At 43.7% G+C, this 14,916-nt stretch overlaps 1 protein-coding gene across 10 annotated transcripts in view; it reads left to right on the plus strand.

Moving 5' to 3' along the window:
- The window catches only part of LIMS1 (LIM zinc finger domain containing 1), a 79,599-nt gene that overhangs the window by 21,015 nt on the left and 43,668 nt on the right, over positions 1-14,916 (plus strand). The window contains exon 1 of one of the 10 annotated variants that reach the window (XM_009665493.2): positions 3,562-3,656. The exons of 6 other annotated variants lie outside the window; for them this stretch is intronic. In XM_009665493.2, the coding sequence (XP_009663788.2) occupies positions 3,577-3,656 (80 nt within the window). In that variant the 5' untranslated portion in view covers positions 3,562-3,576. Of the gene's footprint in view, positions 1-3,561; positions 3,657-13,778; positions 13,801-14,490; positions 14,662-14,916 lie in introns of those variants that run through there. 3 more of the 10 variants (XM_068925785.1, XM_009665502.2, XM_009665500.2) reach the window with 3 other exon arrangements.

Raw genomic sequence — 14,916 nt, forward strand, 5'->3', positions numbered from 1 at the left:
AAAAAGCTTTTCTTCCTCTTTTTCTTTTTGTCAAAAAAAAAAACTAGTGGAAAAATTGTTGACTATTATTCAGAGATTTTTTTTTTCTGGGCTTACTGTTTACTTTGGACTGATGCCTCGTTTTTCAGTAGATCAGAGCCAATTTGAAAAAGGTGTTTGCTAGACAAGCAAAATAACTTTTTAAAAATTACTTTCATTCTCTTTTTAGATATAAACCAAAAGGGAAACACCTTATTCATTAACACAGGATTGATGGTTGCATATTATTGACACTGTCATGATCTAAAAATGGTAGTAAAATAGAGGTGCTGGCACTTTTTTTTGCAATCCTGAATGAATTCAGTTATATGCTGTATTCAAAATAACTTGGCATCCTTGCAGCTGTGTATTGCTTAGAAAGCAAAAGAATAAGTTTTGGAAGTAACTTTTTTCTTCCATTTGAACCCTAGTGCACAAATTTAGTATTTACTTATGTACAGTAGCTGGAGATCTTGGTGTCTTAAGTTCAGAATAACCATCACCATACTAATTGGAAAGAAGTCGATTATTTTTTTTTTTTCCTCCTTTGGAACTGGATGGCTGCAGTATTTTCAAATGAGTCTGGGTAAATTAGAGTATTTTTGTAAGTCCCAGGTTAGAGCACATTTCCTTCTGGGGCTTTTTCCTCATTTATTCCTGTCGTTGCTATAAACATGTAACCTAGTGAAAGGGAATGGATTAAGGAAAAAGTAAGCACTGAATTCTAAGATGAGAAGTTCTGGTACTGCCCTAATTCTTCCACATTTGCCTTATTTTCCACACAAAATTGATTGTACCTTACCTCACACATGAACTGGCAGGAAAAAGTAGTTAATAATATGCTTTTCTGAGTACATGACATTCCACTGAACTTCATGGCTTGCTATTTTTATAGCAGTTTGAAGTAAGTGGAAGTAGACATTGAAATGTCTGTTGTCAGAGAAAGCAGAAATGATGCACCAAAAAACCACTGCAGGTTAGTACTGAGTTTAGACCTTAGTGTTTTAACTGTTAAGGTTTTTTAAGGATACAGCATGACAGTAACTGCATTCTTGATCCGAACCTGGTTGTTCGTACGCATAACACACTGCCTACGTGTAATCTGTGTAATGCACACTGAGATTGTTTTTAGAGTCCCTGTGAGGGCAGTCTCTCCTTTTTCACATTCTTTCATGGAGGGTGTGTGTCTGGAGAGGCTTTTACAATTATTTTTAAGGGGAAAAATTTCTGAGAAATACCACACCCTATTACTCCAAAGAAGTCTTGTACTGCTTTTAATTTTGGTTGTATCTCTTTTTATTCCCCCCCCCTCCCCACACCCGAGATGCGCTCTACCTGAAGGTGCCCGGGTGTATTTTATGATGGCAATGACTTGCACGATGGGGGTGATACCAGAGAGTAGATGACAGTCTATGTATCCATATCCCTCTTTAACCAGTGGTGAGTTGTGCATGTGATCGTCTCTAAAATTAAACATAAAATCTCATTTAAATCCAAAGAAGTGTGGTTCTTCCAGTTTATCTAAGTCAGTTTAAAGCAGGTCTTAAAGCACCGCAGTCGTCTTGTGTGAACAAATGCATTTCCTCTCCTGGCTGTTCGCGTGCCCTCAGGCTTTTTCCGGTAACGTTCCCCTAACAGAGCTGACAAGCAGTGTTTTTTTGCTTGTGGTGGCCTTCTCAGGAGCCATAACTGCAGAAGGGTAAAACTTGGCGTGGTCCCTATCCTAGTCCCAAGGGAAGCGTGCCGTAGGGGAGAAGCTGCCTGGCCACACCTTTCCTTGGAAGAAGGTGTTGCAGAAGACTAGAAGCATGCAGAAGTATGAAAAGGAGTAGGGGACATATAAAGATGCGACTTCCTGTTACCTGGCTCTAGTTTTCGTTTCCTGTCTGCTTTGTGATTTGCCTGTGGGTCTCTTCAGCTGGTATCAAAATGAATCGCTTGGGGGTCAGCGATTGTGTGCTAAGTGTTGGTATGGATCTCGCATCCGTCACCATCAGCTGGTGTCATCTCATTACCTAGCTGATGGAAGATGAGTTCCTCCTTTTTTTCCCTTGTTGCTTGCCACCTGATTAGGGCTCTGCTGAGTTCAGCCCTCTGCAAAGAGAGCCTTGCCCCAGCTTGCAGGTGCTGCGTGATGAAACGAATCCCGCAGGTAACTGAGCTGAGCACCACCCCTTCTCCAGCAGACGCCGCTGCCCGAGTGGGTCTCGCTAAAATAGAAGAAAGTTTGCAGCCTGCCTCTTCATTGTAGTTGATATAAACACATTCACTTGGTCTCTTTCTTTTGATTTGAATGGAAATTGGTAGTTTCCCAGTGCAGACAAAAGAGCTTATCAGCTGTTTTCTTTCATAACGTAAAACTTGTGGTATCTGGTGCCATGTTTCATTTATAAAGGCTGATTAAAAGTAGGAAGTGCTCATGGCTAAAGTATTACAGGCTAGGAAGTGCCGTGACTAAGGCAGGACCGGCTCCCTGGGAGGCAGACTATCATGCTGAAATTTGTAAGGGAGGAGGGTGGGGTTGGCAGGGAGCAGCAACCACGAGCCTTGAGGTTACTGACTCAGGCGGGCGCTGCGCCCAGCTGGCGTCTGTGCTCCTCGGGGCCAAGGATTCCTCCAGCCACTCCTCCCCTCTTTGAACAGTAATTCCCTGGTTTCAGCAAAAAAAAAAAAAAAAAAAAAGGCGCTTACCCAGGTGTTTGGGAGGAACGTTGCCTCCTGTTGGCGCATGGCCTTGTCCCCAGGGAAAGCGCGCGCTGTTGTGCCTCGGCTTTTCGTAGCATCGGCCTTGTGCTGTCACCTCCCAGCACCGCTTTGCGTGGTAGCTGCAGCACGAGTCTTCCCTGGGCTGTAGGGCACGTTGCAAAGAAAGGATGAAAGATCGGTTGGGGAGGAAGGAGGTGTCAGTGACGCTTCGTGGTGCTTGGGGCTGTGCGGATGTGTGCTGTGGCACGGTGGTTGCACAGAGGAGGTAAAGCTGCAGGAGCTGGGTCCTGCTTCCTTCAGCAGCAGGCTGAATTTTGAGCGAACCCTCAACTTTACGCGTTTGGATTTATTGCTGCAGTCGTGCTAACTTGGGCGTGCACCTCTGGAGCAGCAGCCCAAACAGGCCGCAGACACAGAAGTAATTTGCTTCTTCTCTCGCAGCCTGATATAAACAGTTAGACAACAGAAAAGAGGAAAGAAGCCTGATGGACCTCTCGTGTTAGTCAGATGGACAGACACAGCCAGACAGATAGGTTGCAAACTCAGCTGAGGTCGGACTTGAGCGCTTTGCTCCAGAGCTTTGTACTTCTTCCCTTTCACTTGAGTTAAACTGTTGTTTGTTTGTTTGTTTGTTTGTTTGTTTTTAACTAAATGGCCTTCCTGCCTGAGCGGTCTTCCAGGCGTGAGAGGAGCAAGCCTGGAGCGGGATTCGGCTCCCTGCGCTGCACCCTGTCCCCGACCTCTGTGAAGTTGCTTTGCCGCCCCGTCTGCGTTCCCAGGCTGTATGTACACTGAGCACAGAAGCATGTCCCTGGTTTACAGGAGAGCTTGAGGGTAAATACTTTGAGTACCATGAGATGCTCAAACGCTAGAGACACGGCTGTAGACAGCAGAGGGAAGCAAGCAGTGGAGGACTATGAAGGCATGAGGAGGTTAGTCAGCTGGGGAGTGTGTCCCCTACTTTGGCATGCCCTTCTTCCTACCTTAAAAATAAGCAAAATTGGGTAAAACTGAGAGAGGAATACGATTCTAGGGTTACAGTATATCTAAAATATGGTGGAATTGCAAAAAAAAGTGTTGATACTGAATTCGTAAATTTTAATATATTATTCAGTAATAAGCATCAGGGTGATGGAACTTGATTTATAACGAAAATATTTTTCTTTCCTTGCAATGATGTTTTCTGTTACCGCCAGCAGAATGCAGTAGTACCTTAAGTATTTTGTAGATACGACCGCCCTGCTTTGCTGTATAGAGTCCCCTTGCTGTTATTCAGGGGTAAAAAGAATCAAATTATTGCATCAGTTTGGAAAGTTATTTCATAGCTACTGGCACTGGTGGCCTTTTCTGCTAGCAACTACACTCACTACTCAGCTTTGTGCTTGTAAGGTCCAACAGAAGACTTCAACAGTGACTAAAGACAGGATTTTCTTTGGTTTTCTGAAGAATAACCTTTTGCTTCAGTACACTGCTGTTATGCGTACAGCCCTGCACCTTCCAAGTGCACTACTTTAAACCCTTTGATAGGGAAAATAAGTCCTTGGATAACCCACTCAGGGAGAGGAGAAGGGTACTGAGGAAAGAGGGGAGGGTGGGCAGAGACCAGAAGTCTGCTTGGGTGATGGAAATGGAGCTGGATAAAATGTTAATATGATTGATGCGGATGTGTGACCCCGGTGCTGTTGAACGGAAGGGATGGGGAAGCTTGTTAGGGTTAACGCACTGAAACACAAGACAGACATGCAGATTAGAAAGGGCTGTCCTGTGAGGAGGAATACTGAGGCTGTTTTGACCTTCAAAAAGCGTGTTGCATGCATTTCTGATTCGTGAGAATGTGTCTCTGCTTGGAGAAGATGAATTCTTATATACCAGTCTTTGTGTTCTCCATTTTCTGTATCTCCCAGTGTAGGGTGGGAAAGAGGTGGGGAAGGGGCAGGAGAGAGGAAAGCAGCATGGTGGGTGAGGTGGATAAGTGAGTGGTAAGCACAGAAGTCTTCCATCTTATATGTGCTAACAATTTCCGCTGCTTGCGCAGTGTACAAACATGCAAAACGGTATGTAACAAAAACCTTCAAGACTATTTCATATTGAAACACCCATTTATTCAAATAATGAAACCTTGCTAATAACGTGAATGGGGTCCTATAATCAAAATAGTAGGTTATTTAAAATAGTAGGTTATTTGAATCTGAGAGCCCACAGAGTTTCTTACTGAATCCTTAAAGTACTTTAGAGTCTTTGAGTAAGTGTCTTGAGAGCGTTTGTATTGAGAACACTTCAAGTTTTAAAGGGTGACTCACTATATTTTCCCCTCCAAACAATTAAGCTGTGTCACTGAGCTCATCTTCACTGATCTGATATGTAATAACTTGGTTTTTTCCTCCATCAGTACCGCTGCTCCATGTATTTTATTTCTTCAGTGGTGGTGGTAAATGCCTTTTTAATGAAAAAAGTTTTTTGCACGTTACAGTCAGACAGTAATCCAGAAGTTTGAAGCAGCATGGAGACGGCCACAAATAGCATAGTTCTGAGGAGCTTCTTAATCTAGGCATTTAATACAGCGCTCTTGAAACAGTCCAGTCTTTGTAATGAGTAGATTTTTCTGAGAGTTTTCACTGCTTTACCAGGCACGTGTCTGTGCCCCAACTCGCTCTTCTGTTGTGTCGTCCAGCCCTGACCATGTGGGCCTTTCTCAGGTAGGCAAGTCCAGACAGATGGTACCTGGGCTGATCCCTTGGGCAAAAAAACTGTGAGGAGATGCAAGACTCAAAGAAAAAGTAAATGTTAGCCACCCCTGTAGGTGCACTGGCCTTCTCCACAAGCCAGTGCAGGCATATTGCAACGGCTGGGCAGTGGGGCAAGTTCTTGAAGAGCCCTGGCGAGGAACTTTAAAGTGATCCAAAGCTACCGCTGGGAGGGGTGGGGAGAGAAGTAATTTATATTATTGACTTCTGCTAGGTGAGCTAGAGAAGGGGATCCTGTTTTAACCTGGAGCATTTGCTAATTGCAGGAGAGATCTCCACTTGCAAAGAGTCATTAGAAGAAGGCAGGGTGATGAAAGGAGGCCAGCTGGTGCTTCATTTGCTTCAGAGGGTTTGGGAATGAGATTCCTGATCTAGTGCCAGAGAATTTGGGAGGAAAGTGACTACTGGTTGCATTAGTCAAAATATGATTGCTGTGCGTTGTTCAAAGGGGTTTTCTTTGGCACGCTGGAAGAATCATAGATTCAGCATTATCTCATTTCCCCTTTCAAAAAACGCAATGGAAACGGGAGTTCATTAATGAAACTGCCTGTCATATGCTTTAGTTTCACGGTATGTGCCTCATTCTGCATGCTATTTCTAGCTTCAGGTAACTAGCAATAAATGTAGCCAGACTTGGGCTGAAATGTGTAAACAAGTTCTTAAAGCAGGTTTATCTTTTGCTCTTACTGTACCATTACATCAACATAAATTTAATATTCCATTTTGCTTTTCAATATTAGTTTGTTTGTTTATTTTCTCCTGGCTGTCACTGTTACTGTTAATCCTTAAAGACAGCAATACGTAATAATAATGCTGAGGAAGAACGCTTTTCTTCATATTAGACACAGTGTGATGTAATTTCTGTCATATTTTGGCTTAATAGTATGGATATGGTGCCAGCAGTAGTACTGAACGGTTCAGCGACTGCTGTAATGCTCATTGGTGATGCTTTCTGCATACATGGAAGAGGCCTCAGAAGGAGTGCAGAAGGACAAATGTAGTATTTATAATTAAAGAAGGTGGCAAAAATAGGCAGCTGAAGAATTATAAGTCCAGTCAGGCCTAACTTTGACCCCTAGGGAGGTATGGATACAGTTAATAGCCAATTTATAAGCATTTAAGAGATTAGTGCAGCATTTAAAAAAAAAAAAATACACAGATTTCTAAGAGCAGATTGTTTCGAAGCAGTCAGTTTTCCAACTTTGGCAGGTGAGTAACCATAGTAAATTCAGGGGAAGGAGTAAATGGTATTTATCTGTTGATGCTGCGTAGCACAAATTCTCATAAGCAAACAAGAGAAATGCATCTTAGAGCCATAATGTTTAACTTTGTTGGAGCACAAGCCTTGCTGCTTCTCTTCCTCTTCCTATCCACCCATCTTCTCTTGTCACTGTTTTGTCACTGCCCTTACACAACGCACTGAAGTACTGCTGCTACCGCCTTCCTTTTCTTCATCTTCTCCGTGCTTGGTCTTTTGCTTGCTGTCACTGCTGTTGGTCTGGTTTAGTAGTGAAGCACATGGGAGTTTGGAAATTATAGTCTAGGTGAAATTGCCAGAAGGCAGGTATGCAGCTGATTTGAAAAAAAGCATTTGGACAGGAATTCTTGTTTTGACACAAAGCTACCACCACCCTCCCAACAGCACCTTGCAGGAGTGCCTCCTTTCCCACCTCCATTTAATAACTTAACTAGTGACCTGGTGGTGAGAATTGAAAGTTGGCTACAAAACTTGCAGGTGGTCTTGAGCTTGAAGGGGTTGCAGGAACCTCGGTGGGGACAGGAGCTGAATTCAAAATGATCTTGGCAGACTGGAGAGAGGACCCACAATGCGGAAGTTGAAATCTCATAAAGAGAAGTGCTAAGTGTTGTACTCGTGAAGGAGAATTCAAATGGCTGTGGGCTCAGCAGCCATATGTCAAGAAAAGGATCTGGAGGACGTATTGAAATGAGTCAGCCATATGACATTCTTGCACAGAGAAGCAAATCTTATATTGGGAATGTTATATGTAAAATATGAAGGAGGGTCCATTGGCCATACTTGATGTTGGTGAGGTCTTGGTAGCTGTACCATCTCGTTTTGATTATGGCACTTTGAGAAGGATGTTTAAAAAAAAAAATGGAGAGAGGCCAACAGAGAGGGGGGAAAGAAGTGCTGTAAACAGTTTTCAGAGGAAGTAGCCTCGTACTCTGTGTGTCTGCTGAAGTGGGATAAGGAGCAATCAGCTTTATTTTTAACAACAACCAAAGATTAATAGGGAAAATTGTTAATTATTAGAACAGTGAAATAGTTCTCACCTCAAAGGAACGCTGACGTTCCTGTCAGGAATGCTGGTCTCATATCCAATATCCTTCAAAAATCCAAAGTTAGCATGAAATGGTCAGTAATTTCTGTTTTCTCCTGCTTTGCCTGAGCATTTGTCTTTTGGCAGTCAGTACAACACTGTAGTCTGCTCTCCTCTTCAAGTAGCAAAATTAAAAAAAAAAAAAAAAAAAGGTTTTTTGGAAGGGGCTGTGTATTCATTACTGAAAAAGCCTGAGAGCAATTGTTCTGCCAGATGGGGATAATGGGCCTTGTTAAAGTCAGAAGGAAAGCACTCAAAAGAGATAGCAATGCCTGCAGCACCCACTAGCTGTTACATGATGTTTTACTGCAGTCTAGGAACAAGGTTGCTTCCACGGAGGACAAATCTATTTCGGTTGCGAGTTAATGTGTCTGCAGTCGCTCTAAGTGAATTAGGAAGGCTATGATAGTCTTACCCTGGAATTATTTACTTCTCTCTCAAAAACAACATTTCCTCTTTCTGTATGCTCTCCTGCCAGAAGGGAGATGGGACTGATGGGTTGAAGCCAGAAGAAGCAAAGTAGGACCTCTGCCCTGACATATCCTTGATCGTTGTCTGTTAGTTTGGGATGATAAGTGCCCACTACAGTGCTGTCTCCATGCAGCAAGGTGTGTCTCCCCTCATGCCAGGATCCAGACTGTGAGGCATGATCCAGCCATACTGGGCAGTAAGTGGCTCAGCTGTTTGTCTTAACCCATCACATGAACTGTACAGAAGAAGGCAGGAAAGAACGACAGTGATGGTTTCTTGTCTTTCTGGCCACGAGGATCCTGACTTGAGGATCTGCTTGATGCAGTGCTGGGCCCTGCAAATGGAAATATTGCAGTAACCATAACCAAGGACAGATTCAAAGTAGGAAGCTAGATGAACAGTACTATCTTTAGGGACTCAACAAGTAATCAGCGAGTATTTATTGTACTGGCTGGCAAATTCCATTGTTTAACTGCCATGTTAAACAAGACAAGCACAGTTTTTACTTCTTCCAGAAGCGCACAGGCGGAAAGGTCAAGTTTTTGTACAGTTATTCCTAGGCATGTTCAAGGAAGCTTTTGACAGCTCCCAACAGCAAATGCTTCCTCCATCAGCTGCTGTGATTGCAGTCCCACAGCGCGACAGAGGCACCATCTGCTTGCGTCTGGCACCTGAGCCCGTGGGGTCTGCTGTGTTATTTAGCGGCAGGAGGCACGCAGATGCCGGCAGCATGGGAGAGGGGAGTGGTCCCCAGGGGACTCGGGAACTACAAGCCTGGCAGCGAAGGTGGTGTTTCCCTCGCTTCTTGGTGAGGGACTCTCAGCCAAACACGGCAGCTCATTGTAGTGTATTCTGGGCCTGTCTCAGCTGCAGTGATAGTATTTTATCAAGAGCAGTGTTAAATATTACAGTGAGTTCATCAGGAGACAAATGAGTGTGTGTCCTGCCATCAGAACAGGGGATGTTTAACGGTGCCATTTGAACGGCTGCAATTTCAGGTTCTTGCTGGTTTTGGGATACAACTTTGATGTAAATGAATTTGCTGTTAGCCTTTGATTGCCTCCTGTCTGTGAGCTCACCTCACTGTCTTTGGTGGCAGTTTTGATTCACACTGAAAGAAAGGACTTCAAGTGAAACTCTGAAGGCTTTTTTCCTTTCTGTTTTTTTTTTTTTTTTAAGGTTAAGTCTTTATAACTTTTCAATATTTGACAGGAAAACAGTGGCTTGGCAACACAGTATATTGGGTGGGAAGGCGACCACCTTGGGCAATAGGAGCAGTCCTTTACCACTGGTGACCATAACGTGGGATCAGGTTTTTGTAGAAGGAATAAATGCTGCAGCTAAGATGGCAGAGTTGTCCAGACTTTGGGAGAGATGAACAGCAAAAGGGCACAATGAGAAATGAAACTTCAGCATGTTGTACCCAGAGCAAGCTTGTGTTTTATAATCAACAATTTCCCTCTAAATTTCTTCTCTCTCTGAGAAGCTCAAAACCAAAAAGAGAAATATTTAAATGCTACATTTGAATGATCTATCCAGATAACGTATTACGGGAACATGGTGACAGCAAATTTTGTGAAGAAAGAAGAAACTTGTGAAAAAGTGTTGATTTTTCAGGGTGTGTGGATCTCTGGCTCCATCTGCTGATGACATTCCTGCGGGATCCCGCAGCTCTGGGGCCAGGCCAGCCTGCCAGGGGGAAGCCTCTGACAATAAGGGGCGTTGGAGCTTCGGCTGTGGTTGAAGACCTGGCCGATTCCACAGGCCATAGAAGGGGATTTTTGGTAAAGGGAAATGCTTTAAAACTGTCAAAAAGAGATTGATTTGAATAAAACAGTTGCAAAATCTGTGGCTGCACATCTTGCATAACCAGTGGTAGCAGTAATCTCAGGTAATTGCTAGTATATTGATATTTGATGCAACGAAAGAAAATGAGGGAGATGATAAATTATGGTTCAGATGTGTCTCAGACCTCAGCACCACAGGAAAGTGCAGAGACAACTCTATGATTTATTACGAGTCAAAGATTTTAATGACCTTGATTTTTGCAGGGGGGAAACATGCAGTTTACATTCAAATGACTTCTGAAATGTGTTGAAGCCATTTTTTAATTACAAGGGGAAGTGCTTTACTGATTCTCATTAATTAGGAAAGGTAATTGCAAACCTTGAGAGCTGGGATCAAGAGGTCCTAACAAGATGATAAATATTGTTTTTGCAAAGACCCCTCAGTTCCTGTGTACAGGTGGCTGTGGCTTACTGCCCTTGCACTCCTCCCCTCCCTCCTCTATAGCCTGCCAAAGGTGACATCCTCATTGCTGATGTGGTGGGTGGGCAGCATATGTCACCCATTCCAGCCCAGGGGAGCTATGTGAGACATTTATGCTGCTTGAATTTTGGCTGAAATGGAGAGAGAGCATTCGCTGGACTCTGGCTTTGCACAGCTGACTTGACTAACCCACCTTCCCAAAAGTGAGTGGCCTTCTGCTGGTTTGGTGGACTGCATCAGCTGGCAGAGGGCTCTGATGGGAGCCAGAGATGGAGGGTGCTGGTCCTTGCAGCTGGGATTGGAGGTGAGGGGAGGAAAGAGGATGGTGGTAAGGGGAGGAAAGGAACTAGGCTTTGCCTTTTTGGTGGTGAGCTCCTAGATCAGCGCAGTCATCTCGTGTATGCTACACCCTCAGCGAGCTGGAACAGCTGAGGCATGAGTACAAGTTTCCTTCTGCTTATTTTGCTCAGGGAGAGATGATCTCACGGGGTGGCAAGGCAGACAGCTGGAGGGTGTGACTGTCTAGCTTGTCTGCCAGCCCCTGGCCATGCGGCCATCTCAAAGATCTCCTTGTCCTTGAGGAGGGCTACCCAAAATGCCTGAAGCAGGGAGTAGGATACAAACTTGTCTGGGAGATGCAGCTGTAGGAATCTGTCTCCACCCACGTGTGGCTGTTCTGGTTCATGCTGGTCTTCTAGAGAAGCAAAGAAAAATACTTTGGAGGTTGTGAGTCTGAAGCAATGCTTCCCTCCTGTAGTCAACCTTGGCTTGACAAAGCCACTCTGATGCCATGACTACCTCGGGTCTGGCCACTCTTCTTTACTGTGCATGCTTCATCATTGCCACAGTGCTACAACTGCCTCTTAGTCTTCTGCTGGTGCTGAAAGCTGTGGTGCCACAACCAAGCTAATCAGCTTAGTGGGACCTTGTGACTTCTGACCAGAGTTTGTTCTGCACCGTGCTGCCCAGTACGCCCAGTTTGGGTGAGTGGAGCCAGCAGTGCTTATGGCAGTGCTGTTAGCATGGACTCTGTTACATTCATGTAATATGGGCCTGGCTTTCTCTTGCGCTCCTCCGCCGTAATTTTGTTCCCAAGTTTTCTTTTAGCACAGATCTCTTGGAAAATATGTTGATGATACAATAGGACCAACTGTTGCAAAGTGAACAAAACTTGCAAAATAGTTTACCTAGGCTAAATTCCTTAATAAATGAAAGTGTCAATTTAAAAGTTAATGCTTATTTTCTTAGTTCCCTTCTAACAGAAGCTTATTGGCGTTTTCCTTAAAGTCATGCAGCTTTTACAGTCATCATGAATCAACAAGCTGTCATTGGCTTCATATAAAAGTGGAACTGCTGGCATGTGAGCAGTATCTGAAATGATATGTATTGCAATACAGAACGCAGCCTCTACCTTTCATTCTGTACTGCAACCAGCCTACTGTGGTCTTACTTATCATAAAGAACAAACTGCTCTTAACTTGACATTTGCCATGGTACCCTTGAGAGACAAAGCTGTGATGCCTTCTTTCTCCTAAGCTAGTAACTGTTTAATGTTAAACGTAATACAGCTTTGCTGCTGTTTGTGTACTGGAAGGGCCTTCACAGGAAGAGACAGGAAGTTCAAATGAGGAAGCAGTATGCAGTAGTATAGGAAACAGCAGCTTGGAAAGATAACTTGAATTGTAAATTTGTCCACAGAAAATGGTTAGTGATAAATTTAAGTGGCTTAAGGACAGAAATAGGAGAAGCAAGAAGTAGGATGTGGAGAGAGATGGGGGAAAAGGGAAAGGAAAATTAGTATCTGCTGGTATGGGATAGCAGTATTTGGCACATATGTTCCAAGCAGGTAAGAAGGCTACATGGATGAATGTGCGTTTTCTGACAAACATCTTGTAAGAATGCCCTCGAAGGCAACGTATTGTGCGACAGACTTGAATGCATCTCCGAGATGCGTTAAATGTTGCAGATAAGTACACTACTGCATGCTTAGTTTTAAATATCTGCATAGGCGTGACGTGTGTATTACCGTAGGATCACTGTCTCAGCTCTGTAAAAATGGCACAAATGCCATGTCTCCGTAGGATCACTGTCTCAGCTCTGTAAAAATGGCACAAATGCCATGTCTCAGGGCAATACATAAGCTCCTCTGTTAAAATCTGCCATAAATTCTGCGCTGGCCATGCTCGCTTTCACTCTTTTGGAGCATCAAGGGCAAGTAGCCATGTTTTCACATGATATATTGGCTTTAAAGTTCTATATTTGCCAAAACAAGTATGAGGCTAAAGAGGACAAGCATGTTAGAGGTCTTTTTCATAAACAGATGAATCAATGAGTTCCTTTCTGACTGCAGAGTGATTCAGGAAAAAATAGCAATTTTCTTTAATTCCTTAATAAGCTCTGGAAGCATACTTTACAACCCCTATTGCCAAAGAGTGGTTAAATAGTGTTAGGAGGGTCAGATATGTACGACTAGAAAATATTAAACTTTTAAAAGTTGCTGAGCACAGTCTGTACAAGACACTATTTAAATGGAAGAAAGCTACTTTTAAACAGATTGTACAATATAGGAGAACTGCATAATTCATATTTTTTTCCCTCTAACCAGTGGCAGGTCAAAAGCCACATTTAATATTAAGAGTGTCCAGTGGAATATGCTAGTGGGTAGATTTGCTCTTGAACTCTCACCTGTTGTATGAACTGAGCTGGGAGCCTAATTCTGCCTGGACACGTCCTGCGTGCCCCCTGTAGAAATTAAGTTGTGGCCTTGTGAACCTTCTGCTTTGGCAGTTTTTGCCATCGTGGCTTTCTGTCTTCATCACTGACAGTGAGTAAGGTTTTGCTGACCACTTAACGCAGCTCTGATTATGTAGTACGTGGCAGGAGAGCATTGCAGGTCTCAAGGGTATTACTGCTTTAACTTGTAGAAGGATTGTCTGGTGCCTTTGAAGTGATGTGCAAAAGATTCAGACTCCTTTGGGAAAACTGACTTTAGGCCTCTGTCCACTCGACAGAGATGCCGCTTCATTCTTGTTCAGTCTTGCAGATTGATCACGCTACGCTGCTCTAGGAGGTTGTGGGTAGTTTCTATTCCCCAGAGGTTGTGGGTAGTTTCTATTCCCCATTAGTCCTTCGCTGGTGCCAAGGTTGCCAAAGAAGGCAGTGGTCTTCCAAGAGGTGGAGAGGAAGAGTGAAACTGGCTGTCTTCATCTCAGAAAAGAAGCAGATCAAGGGTACTCCTCCTTTCTCAGCAGGTGGGAGAGTGGGGGAAAGAGGGTCTTCCACTACCACTTGGCATCGGTGCCAATGGGAGGGACAGTGGTTGCGGTTGGATCAGGTGCCTCTGCCTTGCTGTGTACTGCTCACCCGTAACTCCAGATTTTGTTCTTCCCTGTAAGACACCTGGGACCCTATCGCGTTCATTGACGTGTCTGGGTGATGCACTCAGTGTTGCCTGTTTCTGTTCTTTTTGTCCCCTGAAAGAGGATGCTCGTGGAGACAACAATGCAACAGGCACACGTGGGGCTCCTTCTGAAACTGTACACTGAATTTAGCCACAATTCACTTCTCTAAGCACCGTCTGATCAACCTGAGGACCGCTGGTAACTCTGTGAAAAGCCACAAATTAAAGTTTACCTCAGAGGGGACTGAAGTTGTCACAAGTATCTTCAGTCCTTGGAGTATCAGGAAATTTGTAAGACGAAAACACCTGAGTGATCCTGAGAAGTGAATCTACAGCCCTTTGCTATAGGTTCCCTTTCCAGGTCTTTGTACTTTTGTCATTTTAAAAATACAGCATAATTTAGGCTAGACCGTTTTCTGCAGGGGAGGGGATTTTCTTCCTTCCCTCCTTGGTGGTTTCAGGATGGAGAATTTCTGTGACAGGGGCTGAACTCTCAACTTTGAAAATTTTTTTTCCTCCCTCTTTACTGCATAAAGTTTTTACAGGGTAAAAGAAGGAAGTGGTTTGCTAAGTCACTTTTTTTTTTTTTTATCACAACTTCCACATATAGCCACAGGGAAAAGACAAAAACAGTGAGTATTGAATGTAAAGCTATATATGGGGAAAAAATTGCTTTTTGCAAAGCTGCTGTCAGCGAGTCTACACTCTGTCAGTAAGTGTCCACATGTTTATACTCATGGGCTGTCTTTGACTTCTGTATGTATGCAAGTTAGGCAGTTTTCAAAGCCAAAAGTTTGGCGACATATCAAATTATACTGTCTTTTAGTCATTTGCGGGGAAATTCTTACAAACAGAAGCTGTATAGGGGAACAGTGATAAATGGGGTTAGGGAGAGGATAAATAATAGTTTGGCTGCTGGGTTTTATTACCACTAAAATCTAGTGGCACCAGTGATAGAGCTTTGAAC

Source organism: Struthio camelus, chromosome 1 (genome assembly GCF_040807025.1).
Source record: "Struthio camelus isolate bStrCam1 chromosome 1, bStrCam1.hap1, whole genome shotgun sequence".
NCBI classification, from domain to species: domain Eukaryota; kingdom Metazoa; phylum Chordata; class Aves; order Struthioniformes; family Struthionidae; genus Struthio; species Struthio camelus.